Here is a 19,455-nt window from a genome sequence, read left to right on the forward strand (position 1 = left end):
CAGTTATAAAGTCGCCACGAAAATCATTTTATGGCTGGGGTGGGTCACCACCACATGAGGAGCTGTGTGAAAGGGTTGTGGCATTGAAAAAGTGGAGAACCACGGCTCTAGGGGATCCACATTGTGTGTCAGATACTCAGGCTTCCGTGTTGATATAGCATAGATGTCAGCCGGGTTGGGGAGGTTTGTGGCCCTTCAAGAACAAGAAATATTGGAACGCCTGTTAGGCCCCTGTTAGAGACCCCACCTGTGAGGGAGCAATCTGCTGCCCAGTCTTGCTCCACCCTCAGGATTAGCTGCAGCTCAGACTTCTGTGATGCATCGGATCTTTAGTAGCTGATCTTTGGAAGTAGATCCCAAAGTCTTTCTTCCTAGTCTGTCTTAACCTGGAAGCTCTGCTGAAACCCACCCAGGAAGAGAGCAGCACGCAAGCCTCCCTGAGAGATGGGTAGCACCTGCCCAGGGGGTGCATTGGCTGGGAATGGAGCCCTTTGTGGAAGGCAAGCCTTCTATCAACAAGCCACCAATGTCCCCCTGGACACAGGCAAAAGAATAAACCGCATCACTTCATGTACCTTTGCCCAAATGGAAGCAATAAGATATGGTAGTATTGGATTCTAGCCCACAGTGTAATGGAAATATCAAGTAGTTTATACTCATAGAAAAAATGACTAAATGGCAAAGTTAATGGGAGAAAAGGCACAAATCTCCAATGCAAAACAATTTGAAATTATTTATATGGCTATTCTGAAAACAACCCCTCCCCACCGTCATGCAACCAGACACACACAGACACACACACTCTGAAAGTGGAGTGTGGGAGTCACCTAATCTGGTGTCAGTTTAAGGATTAAGAGTGTAGGGATGGAGTCTAGGCTGTCAATCTGGAGATAGCCAATGAGACTTCTGTGTGGGCATGGCCTTCTCCTGAGAATTCTGGGAAATCGGGTACTTCCTCCCTGGGAGACATTGCAGAAGACAAGCCACACAGATGCAACCAGACCTCGGAAGCTGGAGAAGTCACAGAGAGACCCCTGCCAGCACTGAGATGCTTATAACGCCACTGGACCCAAAGACTTTCTACCCACTGGCTTGTGATCATCCTGCATTTGGTGTCATTGCATGTGTTTTGTGAGTCTGAAGAGGACTTGATAGACTGGTATCGGACATATGGGCTAATATCAGATTGTGGACTTGATCTGGACTGGGCTGGGATATTTTCTCAGTGTTCAGTTCCTCTTGTATATAAACCTCTCCCTTATACACATATGCGTGTTTATGAATTTGTTTCTCTAGTCTACCCAGACGACACATGTAGCTTAACTCTCCACTCTGTCACTTCCCCAAAGCTGGGCCAGGCATGCCGAGAACGACTTAATTGATGCAATATCATTTTGCTCCTGTCCCATATAGAACACTTGATTAGAATGCTCGTTCCCTGTGGGGTCAAAGACCCCATCCTAGTGGATGTGCTTCCCCAAAGTTTTTTGGGGGTACTTTTGATCTTGGGGGTCTTCCCGCAGCTCTCCTGCCCTCTCCCTTTTCTCCTACTTTGTACTGTCCCTTCCTTCCCTCTGAGTTTGTAAGATTCTCAGCTTTGGGGTTTTTTAAAATACATTTTACTTACCCAAAAAATTATGACTTGTACAGTTGGATTGAGTTCTCAGTTAGTTCACAGGGGAGGTCTCTTAGCATGTGTGCAGAATCACCAGAGAGGTCTATACCCCGCCACAGGAAGGCAAGGCAAGCTAAGCCCAGTCATTACCAATTTCCCTCATTAGCAAATACTTTCCAAAACAAAGTTTCAGCAGGTGTCTGTCTCTCCAGGTGAGTCATTCATCCTCATCCTCACCCGCTCCCAGCCAGTGGGCCCCTCCAGGAGACCCCTGTGCTTATGTGCTACATCTGTGGACTTTTCCCCCCCAACTCTTGTAAGGTCACACAGCTGGCGAGCTACTTCGAACCCTTGATCTTGGCGGCTGTCGGTGTTGCCTCCAAGATTCTTGACCATCAGCAGCAGATGACGGTGCTGGACCAGACCAAGACACTAGCGGAGTCAGCCCTGCAGATGTTGTATGCAGCCAAAGAAGGTGGCGGGAACCCCAAGGTATAAATCAGGGTCTCAGCCATGCCAACCCTTCCTTGCAGATGGTCCTGGGTGGTCTTGGCTTCCTTGGCTTGTAAACGATCCCCCCATACATGCTATCTGCATGGCCTTCGGTGCGTATCTCTATGTCTCATCTCTTTGTTATAATTCAGAAGTGATTAGATTTAGAACCCACTGTACTCAAGAATAATCAATGTACATCACAAAAGAAACCCTTCTTCCAAATAGGAACACATGCAGCGATATAGGAGTTGGGGTTCCACACGTTTCGGGGAACACAGTTCAGTCCTTAACAGGCAGCCAGCCGGGGAAACACAAACAGGGCGGGGCCAAGCATTTATTTGTAAAGGTGGCAAAAAGCAAAAGCAGACCCAGAGGTGGCCCTCGACATGACCCAACAGCACGTCCTGAGGCGGCCTCCTACTGACCTATCCAGAGCTCCACTGGGTTTGCATTGGCTAATTCATCGTCTAATGTGGATCGCTGGGCCTTTCTTCTCCTAGTCTAGAAGCTCCACTGAAACCTGGTCACCACGGGTGACCCTGCCCATGTGGGAAATGCTGGCGGCCCAGCGTCCAGGAGCGCAGGAACACACGAGCCACCACGGCACAGCAAACTGGCCGAGGGCTGGTAGACTTTCCCCGTTGGAGATGTTGCTCGTCTTTGGGCTCCTAACGCCCCCCATCGTTGTTTCCCTTATCGAGTGTCATAGGTGTAGCAGACTCCTCACTGGTTGGTGGCGCCTTGAGCCCAGCAAGGCTGTCAGTTCTCGGCTGTAAGTTCCGGGCCCAGATGGTGACTGGCACTAGGCCCCAGGTGGGGGCGAGGCTTGCAGGGCGAGGCTTACGCGGGATGCCCGGTGAGCAGTAGTATGCTCGGCACAGTGGAGGACACAGGCTCACCCCTGACTCTCCTGTTGTTGCTGTGATGTGTCCCGGTATTACTGTTACCCTGGGTCTCCATCTGTCACGGAGGAAACATTGTCTGTCAAATTATAAAAAGCCTACCCCTAGAGAAGTCTGGTCTGAAGGGTCCCCCTGGGCCCAGGGCTGGCTTTGGATTGTATAACGTACATGCTGGCTCTTGGCCAATGACCAGGTGTCTGTGTGTGACCATATGGGAGCCTGGGCCCGTCATCAGAGCCCGCGGGAATGTGGTCAGTGGCCCACAAAGAAGGGTGGCTAGGTGTCTTCTCCGACCACTCTCTCTCTCCAAGCAGTGCCCCCTCAGCTCTGGGGACACCTGGGCCTTCTGGTAGCCTGAAAAAGGACACTTCCATTGCTTTCTCAACGGCTCGAGAGGAGACAGGGGCACCAGCAGACGGCGAGGGTCATCCTTATGAAAATGTCTCACCCATTACATTAGGCTACCCTAGGCTACTGAGTCACCACGAGACTTTGATCAAGTCCTGGGGCTCCAAGAAGCCCTGCGCTTGTGGCAGAAAGCGGAGGGGACCTGCAAGGAGCACACGGCGTAGCTGGCCCTGGGGCTGCTGCCACCGGGCACACGGTACCTCCGTCCTCTCTCACACTGCACGCAGCCTGCATTTTTCTCACCGCTAGCGCTCCGTGCAGGCCTCTCCTTAGCTGGGAGCCTCTGCCTCACCTCCTCTCCTCTCTTACCAGCTGTTTGAATTCTCTTCTGCCTGGACAACCCCACTGAGCACTCTTTCCTGAGCCCCAAGCCTGGGTAAGGGGCCCTGCTCAGTAGCATTAGCTGGTGCTCCAGACAAACCACAACAAAATGCTGTTTCTTCATGACCTGTCCCAGGTGGTTCTCCTGCAGTCTCAGCAGCTGTAGTCCGATGGTGGCTGGGGCTTCGACCCGACTCTAGTATCTTGACCAAAAAGATGCAAATAGTCGGGGGCTGGAAGAGCTAGGGCTTCTCAAGTACCCCTGCCTTTATGCGGTCTCTCCAGAGGCAGATTCCTACATCAGGCCCGAAGGCACATACACGTCCAGAGAAGGGGGGCGGGGGGTGGGGGGCAGGCAGGCAGGGGAGGAAGAGGCAGTACAGGGGACGGCAGTATCAGCTTTCCCGCCTGTGTCAGGAGTCACCTATGGATTGCTTCAGCCCCATCCCACTCGGCATGGGCTCCCCGGGCGTTGGCCCACCATGCTTGACAATGCAGCTTGGCTTCCTCTTGATTATAAAGGGGCCTTTCTCTTCTAAGTATTTTGCTGATTTTTTAAAACATATTTTGCAAGTAAGCATCATAAAGCAAAGGACAAATAGAGACTCCATTGCTGCGTCCCACAGTGTGGATCTAGGTTTTCCTTTGAGTTTGTATTGTTAAAGTGAGGTCACGTTCACATCGTGTAAAATGAACCATTTTGAAGTCGAAAGTTCAGTGGCATTGAATACAGTCACGTGCCGTGAAACTAATACTGCTAGCTCATTCCCACACAATTCCATCACTGGAAGCAAAGCCTCTGTCCATGAAGCAATTTCCCACTCTTTCCCCCTTTCCCTCGACCACTGGCAACCTCTCAGTTGCTCTCTCTTCTGGTCGTTGCATGTCCACGGAGCCATCTCTGTCCGTGTCCCTGCTTCCAGTCCTTTGGGGCACACCCTTCGCCATGGAACTCGTGGATCCTGTGATCATCCCACCTTTATGACTTGGGGGAACCAGGACTGTCGGTTTGCATTCGGCTGTTTAAGTGACTCATGCAGGAAATCACATGGTCGATAAAAGACTCGCCACTGCCCACAGGAAGGTTCCCACGTCTCTTCTCCCCTCCCCTTCCCAGGCCCAGCACACACATGACGCCATCCTGGAGGCCGCCCAGCTGATGAAGGAGGCCGTGGACGACATCATGGTGACGCTGAACGAGGCAGCCAGTGAAGTGGGGCTGGTAGGAGGCATGGTAGACGCCATAGCAGAAGCCATGAGCAAGGTGGGTCTGGACACCCCACTCTCACCATAGCACTGGACTCCGTGTCCGAGGGCTGGTGTAATAGAAGGACCCCGAGCGGGCATGTTATGGACCAGGGAGGGATCTTATCCCAGTTCCGAAAGCTATCAGTGCTGACTCATGGTGGTGACCCTACTGTGAATGGCCCCGGCGGGTCTTGGAGACTTGAACTCCTGATAGAAGTAGAAAGCCCTGTCTTTCTCCAGTGGAGCAGCTGGTGGCTTCAAACTCCTGAACTTAGGGTTAGCAGCCCAACACATAACCACTCCACCACCAAGGCTCCAACAGTGAATATAGTAGCTGAACCCTAGTCATCGGGCCCTGAGCTAGTGTCTGTGTCTCCACTATCAAGAATCCCGGGCCTTTCCTGGTTTCTTGGCTTGTAGATGGGCCTCCCATGTGGTCTTTCCTCACCCCCACCTGGGTGTATCTCTGTGTCGAATCTGCTCTTTGTGTAACTCAGAGTTAGGAGGTTTAGGACACGCTCATTCACCTATCATAGAAAACCCTACTTCCAAACTGGATCACCCCCTTAGATGTAGGGGGAGTCTCTCAACACATATCTTGGGAGAGAGAGACATCATTCAACCCATAACCATTTTTAACTCCCTATCCTCCTGTCCTTCCTCAGACTGAGCCCCCAGGTATTTCTCTGTACAGAACTCACTGAGGACCCACACAGACACCAGCAGCCTTCTTTCTCTTGAGCGTTCTGTTCGTGTAAAAATATTTAATAATACAGCCAACAAATTATGCACTCTCACATATAGAAGCCATAACACCCCTTTCTTCCAATCTCGTACAAAAAGGAGAAAAAACAGAGGTAGAGAAGAGACCAGGGGCTTCCTTTTTCGTAAAATTGAAATCATTATTTAGCTCCCCTATCTACCTCAGACCCTGGCGGTGCTTTGAGTTAGTCCCTGGGCTGCCAGCCTCAAGATCAGGTATCTGTTTCCATAAAGATTTAATCCTATAAGGAATGGCTAGGAGGCCGAAGGTCTGCAGGAGCTAATCCCTCAGACGTGGACCGGCTGTTCCTTCTTTGAAGTCTTTTGGAAACTCTGCTCAAGCCCGTTCACCCTGGGTGACCCTGCTGGTATTTCTGATACTGGCCACCTAACGTCTCGCATCACAGCCATATGCAGGCTGCCACAGCAGGGAAGAGTGCCAGACGAATAGTAGATCGTGACAACTTGTGGAAACATAAGCAGAATAGGAATTCCGGAAGCTTTCGTGGTGTTCATGGGGACCCAGTACATGGACCCGGAGGTCCGTGATATTCAAACAGAACTATCGTGGGGTTGACTGTCGGGAAAGGTGTGTGTCCACGTTGTATCTTTTTATTCTACTCAGTTTGTCAGCTGAGCGAATCATCTGAAAAGATGAAATAAAGCAGAATTCGTATGAGGATTCGAGGAAGGCTTATTAAAAACCTACGGTGTACAGATGACACCACCTTGCCCACACTCAAAGCAAGGACTTGATGATCCTGGACGGTATGCAGCCTTCAGCATGGGTCACAACTCGATGTAAGGAAAGCCGGAACCCTTACAGCGGGACCAAGAGCCAGCGTCATGATTAAGAGAGAACAGATTGGACAACAGAAAAGTGGGTGAAGGGAGACGTCGGACAGGGCAAGATATGACACAATAATAATTAGTAAATTAGCAAGGGTTCATGAGGGAAGGGGGAGCGGGGAAGGAGGGGAAAATGAGCTGATGCCAGGGGCTTAGGTGGAGAGCAAATGTCTTGAGAATGATAAAGGCAAGGAATGTACAAATGTGCTTTACACAACTGATATATGTATGGAGAGGACAGATTCAGCTTGTCAAGGATTTCATTTTGTTTGGATACATGATTGATGTTCTCGGGAAGCAGCAGTCAAGAAATCCATGTATTGAGCACAGCTTCTACGTGGATGGGCCTCCGAAGTGCTGCAGAGCAAGAAAGGTGACCCAGAGCACTAGGATGCTCCCAGTCCAAGCCAGGCTGCTGTCAGTTGCCTCATCAGTGTGTAAAAATAGGCAGTGAATAAGGGAGACAAGAAGAATGCATGGCCTTGCATTGTGGTGTTGGTGAAGGTGATCAAGTGTCACGGACTGCCGGGGAACAAGCTAATCTGTCTTGGATAGAGGTACAGCCAGAATGCTCCTTCACAGGGAGGATGGTGAGCCTTCATGTCCTCAGGAGAGACCAGCCCCTGGGGAAAGTCCTCGTGCTTGGTAGAGTAGAGGGGCAGAGTACAGGAGGCAGACTCTCAGCGGGGTACAGATGATGGACACGGGGCCTGCAGCAGTGTGGTCAGACAGACAGTGGTGAGGCTGGACCAGGCCAGGCAGTTCTGTTCTGTTGCGCACAGAGTCTCACTTGAGTTCGAGCCAGCTCAACCACACCGAACAACAGCCGGCGTCAGAATCAGCTCGATGGCAGGGATTTCGCTGCTTGTCTGCTTCATGGGGCTGTTGTGGGGACCGATCAAAAGGGAATCAGAAGTGAAATTATCCAGCTGCATTTTCCTGCTCCCCACAGCAGACCTGCTGCATGGGTTTCTCGATGGGATAGAGCGCAGGAATCTCTGCTTGTACTTCCCAGATCTTTCCATGGCTCTAGTACAGGAGCCAGCCACAGAAATCACTGAAACAGAACACGGAGAAAGCCCTTGGTGAGCTCTTGCAGGCGATGGAAATTTAAAAATACCGTGATTCGCATTTTCTCATTTCGTGACCCATCAGCTGAGTTGGCTCACTGGGGAAATATGATTAGAGACCGTGTTGCTTCCCTACCTCCTCCTCCCTCCCCCAGGAACCTTTCACCTGACACGTCAGCCATATTCATTAAGAGGAACAATTGTTCGTCAACATCTAATCGCCATCCGATGATAGCATATCCACAGATTTTAGACATCTGCTGTGTTTTGAAATGCCCATTGTTAGTTTGTGCATACATTTCTATGGGTTTTCAGGATGATAATTTGTCTCTAATTGCTAATTTAGAGCCGATTGGTTGCCCCTATCTCCATAGAGAGATGATAGCCTGAAACTAGATAGCACTATAATTAGAATAATTATCCTTAAACCTTAAGCAGCCATTATCAGCGTGATAAAGTAACCCGGCTGGGCTGGACATGCTGTGTGTGGCTCTTTGGAGACCCAGGCCCTGCCTTGTCAAGACAGTCAATTTCTGGGATGGGATTCTCCTGCTTCCAATCTGGACAGTTTGGGAGAAAATGAGTGAGATCCCTCTCTTGCAAAAGGCCCTTGGGGAAGTCTCAGTGGGCCTGTGTGGCTCTCAGGACATTGGGACACTGGAACGTGGAAAATAAGCTACATTATCAACACACACATTGTGTGTGTATTCCATAATGGGACGCCAAATATCTGGTGTGCAAATTACAAATTCAAAATGTAATTGTTTCCTTAGAAAAAGATGTTTTTTCCAGAACCACCTCATGATAGAGAATTCCATCAATCCCAGGAAGAATTCCACCAATCCCAGGGCGTGTTGAGTCAAGAACCCTTGAGCCTGGCGTGCTGTGACAGGAGGCAGGCTGGAAAGGCAGCTCTTGTGCCACCGACTTTCAGGGGTTAGGAGTGGCTGACACAGCCCCTGGGCCCTTTGATTCTTCTGGAAGGGCTGGGAGCTGGCCAGGGTTACCTCGCAGCTGTCATTAGGAATGGCTGCCAACAGGAGCCTCCGAGGCAAGGAGCAAAAGTGTCATTCTCTGCCCTCCCTGCAATTACTCGGTGACATAAAGCAGTTGCTTTCCCCGCCACCCTTCGACTCTTAGCCACCTGAGGGAATCACGTGACCCCTTGTCCTGCCCACCACTGGGGAACTTTGTTCTGTGCGATCCTTGTCGGTCTCTGGAGAACCTGAGTAGCAAAGTATTCGAAAACAGACATTTTCTGTGAGTTTCAGTTCTTTAGTTAGAGCGCCCAAAATTCGCAAAGGGAGAGAATAAGCGAGTGGAGAAGTGGCAGAAAAACGTGTGTGCTCACAGTTAATTCTGGGTTGGCTTCATCCCTTAACACCCGGGGCTCTTGCTACAATTTCTTCCCTTTGTATCCAAGCACTAGAATCTAGAGTAAGACTTGGGATGCTAATAGGCTATTATGAATTAATCATCCTTCCAGAGGACCTGGAACCAAACTTTTAACCCTTCTAAGCCTTGCTTTTTCCACCTAGAGGATAAAAGAATTTAGTGAGGCTGGTGGGTCGCGACCTTTGGGATTTCATGTCCTAAACCTCTTGTTGTTGTCGGCAAGGAAAAGACTCAAAGCAACAACAAATCCTGCTGTGCTCTGTCGCCATCACTATGAAAGAAAGTTCCTGTGGGCTTCGAAGGGAAGGCAAGCATCCGAACCAAGGGAAAGCCCTTCAACTGCTTCCATTCGCAGTCCTGAAAGGCTCACCTCTTTATCCTCTTTATCCTCGGCTCCTTTTTCATCAGACTGCTCGCACGGTCCTCGTGGTGGGCGGTGGCCGCTGGACTAAATGTCCTAAGGCCCCCTCGCCCTCCAGCAGCCCGCCTCGTTTGTGCTCGGGCCGCATCTCGCGGGAGGCCCCGCACGCTGCCTGACACGCACATGACGCTTGGTCGGTGTGCGCCCAATGAGTGACTGGCTGCCCAGCTCAGCCCTCATTTGAGTACCGAGCCCCGTGCCATGATGGAGACCTGGGGCAGCGTCTGTCTGTCTAGTAGAGACTCTCGCCCAGAATCTGTGTAAGCAGTTTGATGGGCTCTGCAGCCACATCCCACACACTCCACTGAGATCATCTTTTCACCCACACGATGTCTTGAGTCTGCTCACGACAGGTAGCTCTCATGGAAGACCCCATCTAACACGTCCCTGATGGATCTCTAGGCCCATGGTTTCTTCCCGACTCCAAACTCTGTCGCATAGGATTGCCACACAGATGTGTCTCCCGGCTCCCGAACCCCCATTTCTTCCTGCTTTTGAAGGCCCTCCATCAAGCTGAGCCAGCCTCATCCTGACCGGTGTCTGCGTTGTGCACGCCAGGCTGACTGCAGTAGACGCACTCTTCCCTGTGTTGCTTTCCTATTGGCTGTCTCCACCTGGGGGCTCATTCAGCATCCCCCGGCGAGGGGCCTGACGAGAGCGGTGGTGAAGAGAGGCTGCCCGTCCCCACCATGGTCATAGGTGGCATTGCGGTCACGGCGAGCAGCACCATTTGGATTACCCCGGCCCTCTGCTCCTCTTACTCCGTATAGCACATGGCCATGTTTAGACAGGGGGATCTTAACGGTAACCTGTGAAGGTCCAAAGTTACCACGACTAACAGGGCTGAAGTAATGGCTGAGGCTCACCCACAAATCCTGGAGCCAGTGTCAGTGCAAGTCCTTCTGAACTATTATGTCCCCAACCCATTGAGACCATAGTCACTGCACTCAACTGCTCACTCTTACACCCCACGGGACCTGACACCTTCTCTTAATTCCTGTTCTGGACAAGCCCCTGAGACTCAAGTGGATGACAAGTTAGTCCCTACTATACTTAGGTCAGTGGTTCTTGACCTTCCTGATGCCCCGACCCTTTCATACAGTTCCTCATGTGGTGGTGACACACACACCCCGAACCATAAAATTATTTTTGTTGCTACTTCATCACTGCAATTTTGCTACTGTGATGAATTGGGCGACCCCTGTGAAAGGGTCGTTTGACCCTCAAAGGTTGAGAGCCGCTGACTGAGAGTCAGGTGCATGGCAAAGACACCTGCTTCTATGGGTAGACCTTCCAGGCTGCCACGTGGCTCAGAAGGAAGGGTTCTGGGGTGCATATATCTGCTCACCCTGTGCGGCACCTCCTGCCTCTCCTCCCACTGTGTTCACCCACCCCGCACTTCTTGGAGATCTCAGCCAGACTCAGCTCTCCTTGTCCTTGAATGCGACTCTGTTTTCCTGGGATCCCATCCTTGACCTTGAGGGTATAGGCCCTGACTCACGTGACAGGAGTTAACTGGACCATCTCCTGGTACCCATGGAGAGCCTGCCCGCTCCTCTCAGACAGAGTTAGAGCCGTGTCCTTGCGTGTGTACCCCGAGTCCCTTATGTTCCCCTCAGCTGGTGGGTTCAAAGCCCCGACCTTGCAGTTAACAGCCGAGCCCAGAACACGGTTCCTTTCCACGTTCCTAATGCTGATAAGTTCAGCCCACGTCTTCATGTGCTGCTGGTGACTGCGGTTTCTTCTCTTCTCCTGGGCAGCTGGGGGAAGGCACGCCCCCGGAACCGAAGGGGACGTTCGTGGACTACCAGACGACTGCGGTGAAATACTCCAAGGCCGTCGCCGTGACCGCTCAGGAGATGGTAAGGAGCCCGGCAGCTGCCCTTCAGACCCCATCCACTGCCTCCTCAGACCGGGGTCAGTGCGGGGAACATGAGGGGCCTGCCCCTTATGGCCACTTTCTCCCGGGCCCCAGCTCTGTACTTTCATGGCGGTCCTTCGGGCTGACCTGTGTCTTACCTATGATCTGCTGAGATCATCACCCGATGGGAGAGTTGCACGGGGGCATTAACGCTGGTTGGGACTTGGGCATGAAGATGGGGCGGCAAGAAGGAAGGAAGATGAGAATTAGGGTGGAGACAAGAAGGAAGATGAAGTTAAGGAAAAAGACAAAAAGACGTGATTCCCCTCTCCAAGGTGTGTTTGTAGCTGAAACTGACCGTGCAGGAGAAGACGTTTCAGAATAAAGCAGAGCAGATGGTCTGATGGAAGCAAATGACAGTCATTGGGCAGTTCTGGTCTTGCCAGTTTCCAGGCAGGACAAAACTGTCTAAAACATTTTCCTGACAGGCGAAGGCATATGATTGTCATATATCAATCCTGCAAAAGTTACAGATTCAGCATGGAGTTGATAGGGATATGTAGAAGGTTCCTCTTGGCTTTGGGAACCTGCACCCAGCCTCTGACTCCAGTGCAAGTGACCTTCCCATCCAGAGGGGGCCTAGGCGGTCCTGTCTGACTGGCTCTGTCATGTGCCTGTGTGTCCACTAGAGGCTGAGCGAGGGCCACGCCGCCTTTCCTGGGCTGTTCACCGGAAGGCTGTGATTGTTGCTTCAGGGTGGCCGGCTGGCTGGGCCAGAAGCGCTCACAGCAGATGCCTGTCTCGGTGTTGTTGGAAAGGCTGCCGTCGGGCACAGCTGGCCCTTTGGAGAGGAGCTGCCAGGACGGATCCCCGGTGGAATCCGGCAGCCCTCAGAAAGCCAATCAATCCCAGAGGAGGAGCAGGGAGCACAGCAGGAGAGCTGAGCTCCGACAAGAGGAACAGGGGGTTGGGGTGGGGGTTGGCTCTGTGGGTTTCTGGAATGCCTCGTGGGGTAGGTTCTAGGCTGGCCTCTCTGGACACGTCGTGTCTAGCATCTTAAGGCGTTCGCTGCCTTAGCTCCTTGAGTTGGGGCACCCCACCCCCTGCATCGGGTCCCCCAGAGTCACTGTGCCCCCCTTTGGCAGGACTGACACAGCCACTCCGGGAGTGAGCCACTTTCTCTCGGAGTCCGGCTCTGTTCCCGGAGCAGGCCTGCAACAGCCCCTTCTGAGTGCGCCTCCTGCCTTCACGAATGGAGCGTCATTCAGCGGGTTTCTGAAGGCCTTTAAAAATCCAGGTCTTAGGTGGTCACAAGGGGTGATCTGCCACGTATTGCTCATCATTCAGCATTAGGGAGGGACTGGGCAGGGGGATGGAGTGGGAGGGTTCTCTTACCAAAAGAAGAACAGGGACCACTTTCTGCAGACAGCCTAAAACTGATGGCCCAGGGAGAGCTAGAAGCTACCATCATAAGATAAATTGAGAACAAATAGTTCCGTAAGACAAGAGGGAAAAGACTAGACGTTTCTATAACGGAAAGGTACACTGTGACCATTTGGGCTTCAGGAAGCCCTTCAGGAAATTTGTGGCTGTAACCTTGTCATTCTTTGGCACCGTTTCACCACGAAGCTGCATTCTCTGCATTTCTGCCTCTGAAGCATTTGATTCGCTCATTCTCCTTCACGATTTCCTTAACAGCCCTCATGCCCCCTCAGGACCTGGTCCCGGGCTCCTAGAGACCAGATCAACACGTGCCCCCTGGTGGTTTCTTTGGGGAACTGCGTTGGGTGCCCTAATTGGCCTGGGCTGGCTAGAAGCTGATGCTGTCACCTCCCAGAGAATGGGCACTAGGGACCCAGCCTCCCTTCTGCACGACCTGAGCCCTGAGCATGGTGCCTGTCTCGCTGACCGGGGAGGAGCCCCACGGGGGGTGTCTGCCTCACAGGCCTGCCGTGTGCCGTGCAGCATGCATGGGCTTTGCTTGAACCGCCCCCAATGCCAGCCCCTGCCCCCCCCCACTCTGCCAGGGCTGACAAGTGAAGGAGCCCCTGTGGCCCCGTGGTATTAACACGTGGTTCTCATGCTTTTCTCTGTGTGTGTGTCTTGCTTGTTTTCTTTTTCCAGATGACTAAATCGGTTACTAACCCGGAGGAGTTGGGAGGACTTGCCTCACAAATGACCAGTGACTATGGGCACCTGGCTCTCCAGGGCCAGATGGCAGCAGCTACGGCGGAGCCAGAAGAGGTCTGCCACCTTAGGGCCCCTGTATTAAGAAGTAAACACACGCGGATGCCCACTTGCAGGGGGTTCTCCATAGTTAACTCCCTCCGCAAGGCCCCAGCCCAATGGCCGGCACCAAGATTAGCTCCTGGGTTGACTCAGTCTGACCTCCCCTAGATTCAGACCTAGTAATCCAATGAGTGCTCAAAGCAGACGGGCCTTTCTGAGTGACTTGTTGACATCTGGAACCACCTGGGAGGTGGCCTTTCAGATAGGAGGACCCTGCTTACAACATTGTGGCGGGTCACCTAGCCCCCAGCTCACTCCCCGCTGCCTCTCAGAACATGCCGGAGCCTGGATTCATCCTTTCCTAGTCCCAGTTAGCACCCCACCCCCACCTCGGTGTGTATGTGTTTCAGAAGCTCACAGGAGTCTCGGCAGAGGCAGATATGGCATTTAGCCCCCTCCCCTGTTCTGAGACACATGTGTGTTCTGAGACACATGAAACACCAACCACAAATCCCAATGCCCTGCCTTCGCATTATTTATGACACGCAGGCACCCTACAGGACAGGGCAGGAGTGTCCCTGGGGATTCTGAGACTGGAACTCTTTGCGGGACTAGAAAGGCCTGTGCGTCTCCCTCAGAGTGGCTGGTGGCTTCCAACTGCTGACCTTGCAGTTAGCAGCGCCGCACATAACCCTCTGTGCCGCCCGGGCCCTTTGTGGGCTCCGTTGCAGACTCGCGGATTTCATGTCAGAGTCATGTTGAGCGTATCCTGTAGCTTATGAGGTGGCAACAGAATGATGAGAACATTTGAAATGTGGGAAGTGGTGCCGACAGACGTAGTGGAGGCAGGGCTGCCACAGGTGTGTTGAAACCAAAGCCCGATCTCAGAGATCCGCAATTTGGTGGCTGTCTAAGAACTAGCCTTGGCCCCACCCCCAGTCTCCACACATCATGTGGACACCTCTTGCTGTTACCTCCCTCTAGCCTCCCTTAGGACCCTCAGCAAGGTTGCCTCGGGATGCTTGGACCAATAGGAGTTGAGTCCGTCGAGGTCTGGTCCCTCTGAGATATGGAGTCGTCCTCTGGGAGCACACACTTGTCCCCCCCAACGTGCGTGGCACCTGTAGGAAAGGCCTGTCCCCCGCTCCCCCCGAGAAAATGAGCACAGTCTAGCCCGAGGAAGGAAGAGAATGGATTGAGGGGCCACTGGGAGGATGATGGCAACGGCATTTCCTGCGATCGGCCCAGCCATGTACTGAATGCAAGCCCTGTGGGGGACGCTCCTGAATACATGGCTGTAAGGCCCATGGTTGTGACTTGTCTTCCCTTCTCCCTGGATAACACTGAGAAGCCCCGAGTCACTCAGGGCCACCATATATCCTGGGAGTCAGGGCCACTGATATCTTAACCAAGTCACTGAGATGCTACAGAAACGAAGACTCCCTGCCCCCCCAAGCAGAATCACTCTCTAACGTGTATCCTAGCAGTGCATGTAAAGAGAATGACCACCCCCCATGTACATATGTACACACATATCTGTACCTATATGTATATACACAGGTATATACAAGGGGGCTCCCCCCCCCAAAAAAAAGCCTCCGTAGGGTGGAGCTTTCATAGGACGAATTTTTCCCGCTAGGTGAGCATTGAGCAACTGGCTCCCAGTTAGTGCACCCAGTGGTGTCGCCTGGGAAGGTTCTCTCTGGTCACAGTGAAGTTTGTCATAGTAGCAGTTTTCCTCAACCCTCATTGTTTTTGTGATGGCCGATTTAAGAGAACTGCATGTAGCTGTGAAATTTTGATTCCTGCTTGGGGAAAATGCTCAAGAACCTGTTGTGATGTTCAACACAGCTTACAAGGACAGCTCAGTGGGAAAAACTCAAGTGTACGAGTGTTTTTCTCATTTCAACAAAGGTGAAATGCCGATTGATGACAAACCTCATTCTGGACGTCCATCAACTTCCCGAACGAAAAAAAAAAGTCAATTTGTAGTGCATTTGGAGTTTGTTCCACCAGGTCACGCTGTTCATCAAGCTCTCCATTTACAGGCTCTGAAAAGATTGTGTATCAGTGTGCAACCAAAAAAAAGTCTGATTTTGGCAACAGGGGACTGGTTTGGGCACCATGACAATGCACTAACTCACGCAGCCATCCCAATGCACCAATTTTCCACAAAAACCAGCATGCCTCTCTTGTCCCATGAGCCTTACTCACCTGACCTTGCTCCATGCGACTTCTTTTTGTTTCCATGAAGAGAGACATGCAAGGACAGCAGTTTGACCACATAGAAGAAGTGAAGAAAAAAGCAAGGGAGGTGTTGTCAGCCTTCCAAACAGATGAGTTTGAAAAATGTTTCCAAGAATGGGACTGCAGTTTTGAGAAGTGTATTCAGTGTAGTGGAGAGTACTTGGAAGGTGATCCGGTTGTTTTGTAAAGAAATTGAAATACATAGCTCTGAAAAAAAAAAGAACTCTAGAGTTTTTTGGGGGGGTACCCGTGTGTGTGTGTTGTGTGTGTGTGTGTGTGTGTGTGTGTGTGTGGTAGTGGATCACTTCCGTCACTAACAGTGCCTGTGTTTTGAGACTAAATGAGTAGATTGCAGCATGAATAACTCTTTGTGATGAATGTGTGTCGTCTCTTTGAAGGAAAGGCAGTTAGCAAAGATCTGCTTCAGGATTTGTTTGGCTTTTTGTTTTCGCTTTTAATGCAAGTTCCCTCCCCCACCCCACCTTTCTTTTTAAGCAGACTGGCTGTTTTAGGAAGGTTGTTTAAGCTCCGTGTGCATTTGGATACTCAGGAGTTTTTATTTTCATAAACAAGATCATGGGAAGTGGCAGCGCAGCCAGGAAACGTTTGGACAAAGGGAAAGGAGTGTTTGCTTTGGGAGGGGCTTGAACACAGAAAGAGCCTGTGATTCTGAGCGAGGCCTGGGTCTCGGTGTCCAGGGACCTTGCAAGATGGGATCTGCTCCCATTCCCCGTTTGTTGAAACGCTGGCCCGCCTGAGTGACCAAGTGGGGACTCGATGGCCTGCGGGCAGCCCATCCCAGTTCTCACACCATGGCCACCCGTCCCTCGTGTGAAGGGAGCAGATCTCCGGCTTGCAGCCCAGGCTGCTGAGGCAAAATAGAAAACGGTGCGAAGGCAGCGAGGAAAGGAGCGGAGCAACGTGGCTAAACAGCGCCTTGACCAGTTGCTGTGTCGGCCATCGCTCTCCGTTTGTCGGAGCTGGTGTTTGCAGTAAGGTTTTCCCTCTCCGCCATTACATCTTGAGGTGTCTTTTTTCAAATTAATTCATGGCTGAACATTCCAGACACAAGGGCGATGGAAAGGGGCAGGGAGAGTCTAGAATTACCAGTGGCTGGCGAAGGAACAGTCTTGCTGAACATTTTCCAGACAGATATCGTGGGGGGTGGGTTAGGCTTAGAGACGGAGAAGCGGTGTGGTTTTCTCTGCCGAGACCCTGGGATTGCTTGTCTAGCCAGGAGAGCCTCACGGCACAGCGTGTGTGCAGATAGTTGCACCCGGGGCAAGTACGGCGCTGCTCTGCGGCCTGCTGTGCTGAGTCAGCGTTTTGGACTTTCCCGGGACCGTGACGAGGACCGGAGGGCCCTTGGCTCTGCGTCTGAGCATCAGGCAGAACCCCTAGCCACATCCTTTCCAGGGAAATGCAACACCTCCTGCCCCCCCGCCCCTTTTTAACAACACTGAAGAAAATGTGCAGGAAAGTAAAAACCCGCTCACAATTGTGCCAACTGAAGGTGAGTTTCTGCTCCATCTTTTGGTAAAAGGGAGACATCTAGATCCTGTGAGATCCTACGTGTAAATCCTGACGGAAAGCTTCAGTGGCTACGCCTTTTCCCGGAGGAAAATGAGCTGGAACATTTCTGCTACATGCACTTCATATTTGATAGACTCTCGGGCCTTACAAAGGCCTCACAGCCGACTAGCATTTCCCGATAAGCCAGAAAGATCACCTGCAGTCCCCAGCACCCAAGTCACCAGAGGCTCCCAGGTTTCATCCACAGGACCAGAGACTGTCCAAAACAGCTGCTTGGTAGACAGATGCTGGCAGAAGCCAGTCATGCTTTCTAGCTTGGTGGAGTGGCGGAGTCTTAAAAATAGCCCCATTACCCTGTGATTGATTTTTGGGTTTGCTTGCGTACTTGAAGTGGAGGGTGGAGTATTTAGACTGATCAGACCAAAATGCAAATTGATGTGAGCAGAGCAGAGGTGTGCACTAGTAGGGGGTGGGGTGGCATTCGTATCCCTTGATGGAGACCGCCCACCACCGGCCTACTGAGCCTCTGGCGGTGAAAGTGCACCTTTGTAGGGAAACGCCCAACCTGACTCGGAAAGGTGGCCTTGGGCTTCGGAGGGTCCATCTGAGGAGGTGGGTTCTGGCTGGTAACCGTAGCAATTTGACAAGGACCGGAACACTCAAGTACGCCTAAGATAAAGTCTGTAGATCGCGAACATCTAATAACCCTTCATCGATCCCTCTTGGGGGGGTGAATGAATGAAATGAAATCTACCCCCTCCCTCGGAGAAGCCTTGACACTCAGCGGGCGCTCCGTCGGTGCTTGTGAAATGGGGGTAACAACGATTCCTCCAGAGCCACCTCATTAGCATTCTGGTCGGTGGCTTGGGATAGGCCGGCTCTCAACCAGAAACGGTGACCAAATATTGAGAAGGCCTTCCGACGGCACAGGGAGATGAGATCCAGACCGATCTAGTGTGCACTGTGGTTCTTTCACAGTCTGAAAAGAGGGCAGCGGGATCCACCAAGTGCCATCCTTCTCCAAGCGCAGGCTCCCAGTCAGAGTGGAATTTTCCTAGCCAGGCATCCCTAGGACGGAGGAGAAATTTTCCATGTAGGGAAGCCCTCCGTGGCAGGGCTCACCATGTTCTCTGTCCCCATCCTGGGTCTGTCTCCACAGATCGGATTCCAGATCCGAACTCGGGTGCAGGACCTGGGCCACGGCTGCATCTTCCTGGTCCAGAAGGCAGGGGCCCTCCAGGTGTGTCCCGCAGACAGCTACACCAAGAGAGAGCTGATCGAGTGCGCCCGCGCTGTCACCGAAAAGGTAAGGCACAGCTGGCCTGGCCGGCAGCCTAGGCCTGAGCCAAGGTCACGCACTGGGATCAGAGACAAGAGGGAATCTTAAGTCCCAATCCAGCCAATTAGCTGCCTCATCCTTTGTCCTGAGCACCCAGGGACGGGGCCTGTCAGGGAGCTGGATGACCCCTAGACCTAACAGGAAGGGAGTGAGAATGACTCTCCCATGCAAATCTATGATCAGCAGGGTCTTGCTGTGGAAAGACTGTGTCAGTCTCCGTCCGTGGCCAGGAGGCTCCAAGGGGCGGGGCTGGAACCTCTCCTGGAGGCCTTTTGGCCACCAGCACCCCCTTTTGTCTAAGGGAACCTGGTGGCACAGTGGAAGAGCACTCAGCTGCTAACCAAGAGGTTGGCGGTTCAAACCCACCGGCCACTCCTAGAGACAGCTTGCTTCCATAAAGATTTGCATCCTTGGGAGCCCCATGGAGCAGCTGTCCCCTGTCCTCTAGGCTCACTTGGAGTTTTTGTCCTCTGCAAGGAGGGTTGGGCATGAACCCTTGCAGACAGGACGGTGAAGCAGGGAGAGGGGCGGGGGGTTGGCTTTAAGGCAGAGGCCCATCTGGGGAAGAGAGGGCTGGAGCACTCGGCTTCCCTTCTCTCAGGGCAGCTGGTTTGAAAGAAAAATCACATCGTGTAGTGAGTGATGCCATGTGGCATCACCTGCCCAGGACCCCATGTTCTCACCTGTAAAATGGGCCTACAGACCATACCTGGCTCACAGAGCCGTGAAACTTCAACGTGATGTGCTTAAAAGTGCTGGG

The 19,455-nt window shown here is 52.2% G+C and overlaps 1 protein-coding gene across 6 annotated transcripts in view; it reads left to right on the forward strand.

Moving 5' to 3' along the window:
* The window catches only part of TLN2 (talin 2), a 461,380-nt gene that overhangs the window by 390,979 nt on the left and 50,946 nt on the right, over nt 1–19,455 (forward strand). For 5 of the 6 annotated variants that reach the window (XM_075532415.1, XM_075532418.1, XM_075532416.1 and 2 more), the window contains 5 exons: nt 1,937–2,107; nt 4,859–5,005; nt 11,247–11,348; nt 13,472–13,591; nt 18,516–18,662. In XM_075532415.1, coding sequence (XP_075388530.1) covers nt 1,937–2,107; nt 4,859–5,005; nt 11,247–11,348; nt 13,472–13,591; nt 18,516–18,662 — 687 coding nt within the window. The remainder of the gene's footprint in view (nt 1–1,936; nt 2,108–4,858; nt 5,006–11,246; nt 11,349–13,471; nt 13,592–18,515; nt 18,663–19,455) is intronic. The other variant, XM_075532420.1, reaches the window with a different exon arrangement.

The sequence above is a fragment of the Tenrec ecaudatus genome, chromosome 14 (assembly GCF_050624435.1).
Source record: "Tenrec ecaudatus isolate mTenEca1 chromosome 14, mTenEca1.hap1, whole genome shotgun sequence".
Lineage (NCBI taxonomy): Eukaryota > Metazoa > Chordata > Mammalia > Afrosoricida > Tenrecidae > Tenrec > Tenrec ecaudatus.